Raw genomic sequence first — 9,016 nt, 5'->3', positions numbered from 1 at the left:
CAACCAAGTTCGTGTGTTTTACCGTCTACGTTAGCGTCCGCAGCGTCGACACGAGCCCCCCACGCCGCACCGGACCGTCCAGAACCACAATATCAACAATCACGAACACATATTTTCATGTTTATTCAGAACAGAAACATAGGGAAACAATCTTGTAAACAGCACCCTTTTCCCCACAGTCTAAAAGCATTAAAACGAATAAAAACATATGAATTCTATATCAAAACGGAAGCTAGTATCGGGCTTGGTTTTACTGGCGTTTTCCGCAGCGTAAAACGTCACATTTCAAACCAATCGTTCCCTCTGTTTTTTGTTACATTCTTTCTTCTACGGCAGAAGGGTAAACGACGAGAGGAAGTCACAGTTTTTTTTCCATCAGCAGGCGCTTTTAGATGTAAAGAAATGTGACAATGAGTGAAGAGTGTGAATAGTGATTGGACCACAGTCTGTTTATGGTAGCGTTTTGAAGCCAGATGCCCTACCTGAGCCGAGGATCCGATGGCGGCGCATTCCGAACGTATGAAAATATACAACGCTGCAACAATTATTCTGCCTTTTTTTGGGAGGGAAAAATAATCAAATTTGATGTTGCCGTTGCTGGATTTTGTTTGATTTTTATTTATTTCAACGGTGTTAATTCTTCAACGTTTCAAAATAAGATTATTATTGTTTTGCAATTTATGTTAAATCAGAATTCTGGGTGTTCTGGATATATATATTTTAAACTCTGATAGTTTTCCGACCGTATTTTCAAAGCGTCAGGAGTGTGCCAAAACGTGTCTGTAAATGTCTTGTTGAGGTTCAAGCATCACAAAACAGGAATAGATTATAGAATTAACCATTAAATTAAGCACAAAAGGGCAGATTCATCCCTTTATACGGGGCTGTGTTATTCGTTTCACCAATTGCATCAGCTAGAATATCAATTACGATAAATAATAAAGAAATATCATATTGAACTACATTGTTTGATTTAAAAGGAACACCGAGGCCCTCATGAGGCTCAGAAAAGAACAACAAATTAAGTTATAGTTGATCGATTACAGGCTTTTCACCAGTATTTTCTAACTCAAGGCAAATTCTGTGCATTTCATCCACTGGCCACTACTTAAAAAAAAGTACAAATCATGGACAATATATACTCGATATTCTCATTTAGCAGCTCTAATCAGGACTCATTTGACGGAGCGCGTTTTGAACATCTTTAATATGTAAGAAAAGATACGGAAATGTGACGTGACAAACTCCCGCTGTAACTGTCGCAGCCGCTGTACGTTTCACGCCGTCGTAGAATTATTATAACAATAACTTAGATGTGTGTGGTTGTTGCGGCCTCGGACTCTCGCGTTCACCGAGTCACACGGGTCGAACTCACGCCTCTTTAGCTTATGTTTTTATGCAGCAAAGTCGGGAACGCCGAGCAGAACCACAAAAGCGATGCGTTTGGGACGTGATAATGGCCAACGACTTCCTACGTGCCAATAACACGCATCTATTTAAACACAAATCAGTAAAAAAAAATAATAATAATGCAACGTTTGAACAGAATATTCTCAAAAATTGTCTTTGCATTTGTGATTGATTAAAAATGTAGATTTGTTGTGTTAGGGCGGGGCAATTGATGTCGTGGGCGGGTTAAAGGAGACGTATGATGCTTTTTACTTCAATACTGACGTCCTGAGAATACCAGACGTGGATCCTCATTTTACAGTTTGTTCGGTGCGAATCGCGATATTGATCTCAAAACGGCTCAGTAACAGAAACGGTTCCAGTGACTTCCTGTTCAAAACTGCCGAACTGATAAGCCCCGCCTCCTCGTAGTGACGTCCCACTGTAACACTTGGCGGGCGGTCATTTACACGTTTTCATTTCAGAAAAGTGGCTACGAGACAATATTAGAACTCAACATTCACTTTCGAATAACCACGGCTAAGTACGAGGTGTGGGCGGGGCTTGGGGGCAGGTGAAAACAGGACTTTTTGGAGCACTGGAGCCTCAGTTGCAAGACAATACAGGATTAACTCAAACATGCGGGAATCAATCCAAATCAACGTAAAGTAATGATGAGGAAACATGACGAGGTTAAAAACTCATTAAAGGGGATTTAGCAGAATACGTCTCCTTTAACGCAGAAGTCGGTAAAAACATGTGGTTTGGAGCAATTTCTCGCGTTAAACGGTAAAGTCTGTATCGTTTATGATCCTAAAATCCACATCGAAAGCCGTGTCGTTTTTTAAAAGAAAAAAACGACATCAAATCAAAAAGCTTGAGGAATAGGAGGGGAAAAAACTTGGATTATTTTTTGTTTCTTTGCAAATATCTCCCAGCCCTAATTTCACTGCTTATAGCTTTGGCAATTTGTGTTATAATTGAGATGATTACATTTAAAAAGCACTGCAGTATCCGCAGGTGTTCCATCATTGGCCGTTACCACGTCGCCACGGAGCTCGCCGGAAACAGAGACGTCCGTCGCGTTCGCCTCCACATTTCGCTCATGTTTCCCCCCCAAAGTCGGTCTAATCCTTACAAACCAATACTAGCGCCTTTCCCCCGTATTTAAAACAAAAACTAAAATGGTTCAGAAGTGTTCTCTCTCCGGAGCTGGTGGCGTGAATCCGTGACCGCTCGGGATGGAGAAAGCCAGGCTCGATTAAAAGTCTCTGTCGCTTTTCCCCTCCCGTGCTGCGGGGGGCGTCGGAGGAGGCGGAGGAAGAGGAGGAGTTTGTGAGGGTCCGGCCCGGGTCATGATCCTGGCGCGTGGCTCAGTCGGTGGAGAAGAGGTCGCCGGCGGAGGGCAGGGGAGCCAGGCCGCCGGTCACGTTGGGCAGCAGCGACAGGTCGGGCAGGCTCTGGATGTGCGACTTGAGCTCCTTCCGCACCTGGGTCACCCGCGCCAGCTTCTGTTTGTAGTCCTGCCAGGGGCGGAGCACAGAGGGTTACAAGGGGCGTCGCACACGGGGCACCGCGCAAGGGGCAGCGCGCACGGGGCAGCGCACACGGGGCAGCGCACACGGGGCAGCGCACACGGGGCAGCGCACACGGGGCAGCGCACACGGGGCACCGCACACGGGGCACCGCACACGGGGCACCACACACGGGGCACCACACACGGGGCCGTATTAAGGAAAAGGTATTTTAAAACAGCAATTTAAACACGTTTTTCCACAGTCTCACGCCCGGTCGGATTAAAAGCGCCCGTTACCTCGAGCTTCCTCTCCCGTTCCGACAGCGCCTCCTTCTGGCTGTTGATGTACTCCGTGAGCATTCGGGCCAGCTGCCGCCGGTCCTCCAGCTCAGCCGCCAGACGCCCGTTGTACTCGGCCAGCAGGAGACACGCCTCGTCCACTGTTTTCGACAAATGGTCGGCCGCCTCCTTATCTGGGACGCCACAAGCAGAGGGAGCGTTAGAGGAGACACTTGAGCGTCAGGGTGTCCCGACAACAGCAAACTATAACTCTCCCATAGACATCAAATAAATAAATAAATCAAATAGCTTAAATAAATACAATAAAGGGTCACAAGCTCTGCTCAGAGGAACATCAGAGGTCAGGGGCCAAAACGACAGCTTCACAAAGACTCCAGACATTTGTTTCAACTCCACATGGTTCATTAACAGCTAGAGTTTGAATAAAGGCTTGTTTTCGGAGATCCTGGAGAGTCGTACCTGTGATCTTCTCCAGTAGAGACACGTCCTGGACCTCCTGAGGCAGAGAGGCGATCTTCTGACGCACCGCGGCGTCTCCAGAGGCGGCATTCTCCAGGTCCTGCAGAGCCTTCACCAGCTCCTCTGTCTGAGGGACAACCAGTGGGACAGGGGTTTCTCTTGGTTTAAAAGGGACTTTTATTTGGTCCCGTAGACTTTATTGTTTAAAAAGATGATCAGGGCTACATCATTCATCGTTTCATACATCATTCCAATTCTGACTTAAAACACTTCCTTTAATTATCTTGTGCAGCCGAGATAATTAATGTGATAACTATAGATTACACAGAGGCGACAAGGCAAAGGGACATTTCTAACACAACACTCTCACTGTGAAACAAACACAGGTGTGGGCATGACAACATGACAACTCCCTCAGAGTTCAGTCTCACAAACCACCACAAGAGGGCGCACAGAACCAAAGTCACATTAGTTTACTTGTCTCCACCTGGAATGTTCCACCGTATGATGTCAAACACACCTGTCTCCATGGAGACAAGCGTTTAACCCCAACCAGGCACATTTACAGGTCAGATCTGCGGAGCGGTGACTCTACTCAAAGTAATAATAGAGATTTCTGTACTAAATAAAACGCATGTAAGTGAATAAATGCAATACTACACAACGTTCCATTGCCATAGAGACAATCATGTGACAGACCCTTCAGAAGTTCCATAGTAGATCAGTATTATATCAGTACTATGGTTCTGTGCGCCCTCTTGTGGCGATCTGTGAGATGACCGTTTAGGACATTTATGAATATAGTTTCAGTATAAGCCTCATGGTACAATATTTATTGTGATTTTGTAGAAGCCTCTCAGTATTATTTAATATCAAGGCTTTTCTCACAATAATAAGTAAAACGTATTATCCTGTCATTCTTATATATATATATTATCTCAAGAACTACCCTGGCAACAGCCTGAAGCAATAATACAAATATATAAATATTACAATTTCATACTTTTTCTCATTCAGTTCAGCATTTTGATTAAGGGCCGATTTTGTGTTGTGCTCGAACAAGACATTTAATAAATAAATAAAAATGTGAAGGCCCAATGAAAACTGCAGTAAAGTTTGTTTGAAGGTTTTTGTCAATATTCTACAGCTCTGGACCTTCTGCTGTTGCTATGGCGTCTTGAGCCCGGACAGGACTTTACTTCTGATGAATTCCTTGAACTTTTAGAGTAATTTTGTCCAACGAGCCCTCACGGCGCTCGCATTTCCAGAGTATTTAACCGCTCCATGAGAACCCTAACCCCTAAACTTCAGATACTGTTTGTCATCTCCTTTTCCCCCTTTAGTGCTCGTTGTCATGGAGAAACCAAACCAAAGCTGGGACTTCAGAAGCAGCAGTTTTTACGCAGCCTTTCCTCACTGTAGCCATCAGTGACGCAGCACAGAGGATCATGGTCATCTTTGATTTTTTTCCCCACTGATACAAACTCAGAACCACAATTTTTGACGCAAATGAATTAAGTTTAAGACGAACGTGACCCACAAGCGGCTTTTTGAGCTAAACATGTGACGTGTACGTGACCGTGAACATACTTCAGAGCGAGGTTAATACATTAGACACGTCACTTTGTCGAACACTGACCTGGTAAAGCCGACACGACACGCGTCTCTCACATGTTGTCACTCCACTTACATTACTATTGCGTGTGGAAAGCGTGTGATCTCTTACGAGCTGAGCGGCGGTGGAGTCCGAGTTTCGAGGAGACAGGTGGCTTCTGTAGTCGTCGTCGTCTTCCTCCTCCTCTTCCTCCTGGATTTTCTGATAGGTTCGTTTGACCGGCTTCTTCTCCTCTGCACGACAGACAATCGCACCGTTACATTCTCTCCACAGGGGGCAGCATCAACATGAACTCAACCAGGGCTAGACCATTCCCAAAGAAAGGGGGAAATTCAATAGTATTCTAACTACAGCTGCATATTTTTGCGCAGAGGTATCGCTATAGCAACATTGGCTGATGCATCAAATAAAATATGCAACGGAATTTTGATATTTTGTGTGTTTTAAATGTGTTCTAAATTTAATGAATCCCGGGATTTGTCTTGAATCCGAGTAGTAAATTAAGGCATGTGCATTTTAGTTTCAAAAATATATTCAAACACAGCATGTGCGTTGTAGTATTTTACATCCTTAATAATGATTCAGGAGAATTATATCCTGCTTCAGTTCACACTGCAAAATGATAAATATATGCAAATGAGGAAGCAGCATTTATTTAGCAACTGTGGCTAAATGTGGATAAATGTTTCACATTTATCAATTTCATATTCTAAAACTCATTGACTGTAATATTCTTTGTACTGTGTAAATACAGACAACTGAACACTGAATTCCCCTGTATCTATCCATCTTAAGCCACGTTTCGACTGGCCCTGATCCCACAGACCGGTTCACTTTAGAGCATTTTGCATGGTTCTTTTAAAGGTGTAATGCATTTCCATGCTCAGGGCTTTTGAATTGTACCAATCAGCTTCAGAGCGAACCAGTGGAAACATGGCTCTGCATCGTCTGGAGAAGCATCACAGAGTTTAAAAAAGGAACTCAACAGCTCGGCCTGGGCCCTTTAAAGTACTCGTGACAGAAAAGCACCTCTACTTGAATAAATGCAAGGTTGAGTCTGCGGAACATTCCAGCCAAAGCTACATCTCCTTGGAGACGAGCGGGTGGCAGACGATCCCCTCGCCAGAAAGGTTACACAGTGACCCTTTTGAGTAAGTCTGAACCCCTCACCTATGGGCTTGGGGCTGTTGGAGTCCTCTATGGCCAGTTTGAGCTGCTGAATGAAGTCGGCTCTGTACAAAGCTCTCTCCTTCCAGATGTTCAGAAGTCTCTCTAGATGCTTTTTACAGCCGTCGCCCCCTTGACTGGGAAAAACAAACAAACAAGCGGAAGGATAGTTAATGAATGAAATGTTAGTCCAGCATTCTTGCACTTTGACTCCACTATCGCCGGGGTCCAAACGGATCAACTCAGTGAACTCTTCACGTCGTCACAGTCTGTGTTGTCTCTCGGCTTCACTGCGTTTTTGTACAGTATGTGTAACTGAACCATAAAACTAAAGGATTTACTCAAGTACATGCGCATGAGGCTTTACCTGGCGACATGGGAGCAGGCGTCGACCAGCACCGTCTCAAAGTCTTTGGTGAACTCTGGGCCCTTCTTCTTGCTGTTCTGGATGACGTCATTTGCCAAATAGAGAAATGTCAGTTTTCGACCGGGTTTAGCTGAAAAAAAAGACCACAAACGTTGTTGAAGAAACACCTTGTGTATCGGTCTTCTATCACTTACAAGGTCCAGTAGAGGCACGTGCAGGTCGGAGATAGTTTGTTCTGACCATGTTTAACTGGACTCTGTGTCGGCTAAGAAATGTCTCACACTTTCTCAAACACAATGGCTGCATAACACGCCATCACATTGTTCCACACAATGTTCATTGTTTAACGTTGCATCGAATCACAAAGACAAGTTCCTACGTTTATGAATTCTGTTCATTAACAATGGCAATAAACCTTTTCTGATTCCAATTCTGATCAAAACTATGACTAAACAGACTAAACCCAGAACTAAACTTGAACCAGGACTTGAACAGGATCTAACCAAAATGTGTAAAGTCGTGTGTTAAATGCTAATAAACTCAAATGTATACTGCATTGAGCGAGATTAGTCCTGCCGTGTAAGCAGGGAGAAGGAATAGTTTGAAACAGGTGTGAAGGAGGCAATTTTTGTGACAAAGAATTCCTCTTTGAACAGAAATGGTTACAATTATGATATAATCTACCCTCTATTTACAATAGTATCCGCACACCTTGGTTAAGAGAGACATCAAGCCATTTGAAATCTAATCAGGTACTAAACAGTGCTGTAGGAGAGTCGCGAAGGTCATTATAGGGTTAGAACGAGCCATAACGAGTAAAGAAGATTTATATATGCAACTATGGTTCTATGAATAAGTCAGGCCAGTGCCATCACATTGAAAACGACTTGATTTCAAAACTAGTGTCCAGATGATTAGCTTTGAACCCATTTCTACCCTTTGTTGTAATTGTGTTATAGTGAAGAGGGAATGCAAGCAATAACGGTTCAATAGCAACACTGAGAAAGCCCAGGAACCACGTTTTGACTATAAATTGTCCTTTTGTTACACGCTCCAGCAGATTGAGCCAGGGGGCGGTGCACGTACACAACCTGCAGCAGAAACACCGAACAACGTGGCTCACCTTTCTTGAGCTCCCGGTGCCACACTTTGACGATGAGTCCCGAGTGTTTGCGGTGGTGTATGATCCACAGGGACAGAGTTTGGACGCTCTGCTGCGAACTGCTCAGCTCCGTCAGCTTCTTCTCCAGCGCAGACTCCGAGAAGGATGCCATGCTGCTGCTGCGGGCTCCAAAAACTCTCCGCAAAACCGTGAACGTGCCTCGCCAAGATCTTAATACTCAAAAGACAAACCTCCTAAGACCCCGGAATGAAACCTAAAAGATATCGCAATCAAGTCTAGTGGCAGTTATTTTGATGTGAGCAGCTGTCTCCGTTTGTTTACAGCGGACGTTAGCAGACTTTAGCTACCGCCGCTGCACGAAATCCGCCAAATAAGCGGATCTGCTGCAAATACAAACTACACGGTTTGTTTCGGTTGTGGAATTCTATGCAAACGTTGTAATATAGGGACGCCAGGCACCAAACTTTAGGCGCCGATTGCCAAACTAAGCTGAATACTAATCCAAAAAAAATGGCAGCTCCGTACTTTCCCCCTCAGCGTGCGCGTCGCCTGCATATGACGCAAGCACGCAAGCGACGCAGTGCATGTTTTCAACCAAAAAAATTTAATTATTTTTTTTAAAAGGGGGGAAATAAATACATAACCACATGATTAAATAAACAATTTGAATTAATACGATTTGAAAAAAATACAAAAAATCTAATAGATATGACAAAATTAAAATGGATTTGCATGCTATCTAAAAAAACGTGCAAGCAGCCAAATATCTCAAATGGCTAAATCAATTAGTAGAACATGATTTGATCTAAAATGTCTAAATTATGATGTCAGCAACAGATTTCCAAACAAAAAGGCCCCTGCAACAAATCAATCAGCCAGGCCTCAAAAGAAATGTGAAAAAATGCTCAAGTCCCCACCTTGTCTTAGATAATAATGCATGTTTTTATTTATTATTTTTTGCTTTCTGTTTTCATGTTATTTTATAGTATATCATGTTTTTCTTTAGCCTACAATACAGGCAACATACAGCCCGTGGTAAAGAGCCATGCCACAGGTTACACCCACATATATGCATGGGCA

The 9,016-nt window shown here is 43.8% G+C and overlaps 1 protein-coding gene across 1 annotated transcript; it reads right to left on the bottom strand.

Annotated features, from left to right (window-relative positions):
* Positions 1-104: 104 nt before the first annotated feature.
* rprd1b (regulation of nuclear pre-mRNA domain containing 1B) lies at positions 105-8,486 on the bottom strand. The gene is made up of 7 exons (XM_072448782.1): positions 7,937-8,486; positions 6,814-6,943; positions 6,450-6,583; positions 5,391-5,512; positions 3,665-3,791; positions 3,203-3,378; positions 105-2,912 (listed from the first exon to the last, which is right to left on the bottom strand). Exons 1-7 carry the CDS (start codon positions 8,085-8,087, stop codon positions 2,763-2,765), a joined length of 990 nt encoding a protein of 329 aa, XP_072304883.1. The 5' UTR covers positions 8,088-8,486; the 3' UTR covers positions 105-2,762.
* Positions 8,487-9,016: the final 530 nt, after the last annotated feature.

Source organism: Eucyclogobius newberryi, unplaced genomic scaffold (genome assembly GCF_026437365.1).
Source record: "Eucyclogobius newberryi isolate DKJ021-1_F unplaced genomic scaffold, fEucNew1.0.hap1 SCAF_17, whole genome shotgun sequence".
Classification (NCBI taxonomy): Eukaryota; Metazoa; Chordata; class Actinopteri; order Gobiiformes; family Gobiidae; genus Eucyclogobius; species Eucyclogobius newberryi.
Note: the sequence above shows the minus strand (reverse complement) of the source record. Positions and strands in the feature narration are given on the sequence as shown.

What these genes read in the sequence shown, in the direction of transcription:
- rprd1b (XM_072448782.1), bottom strand. Translation starts at nt 8,087, where the DNA reads ATGGCATCCTTCTCGGAGTCTGCGCTGGAGAAGAAGCTGACGGAGCTG. An exon ending in GCCTGCTCCCATGTCGCCAG is followed by an intron (nt 6,584 to 6,813) that starts GTAAAGCCTCAT and finishes TGTTTTTCCCAG; the next exon opens with TCAAGGGGGCGACGGCTGTA. An exon ending in AACGGGAGAGGAAGCTCGAG is followed by an intron (nt 2,913 to 3,202) that starts GTAACGGGCGCT and finishes CGCCCCTGGCAG; the next exon opens with GACTACAAACAGAAGCTGGC.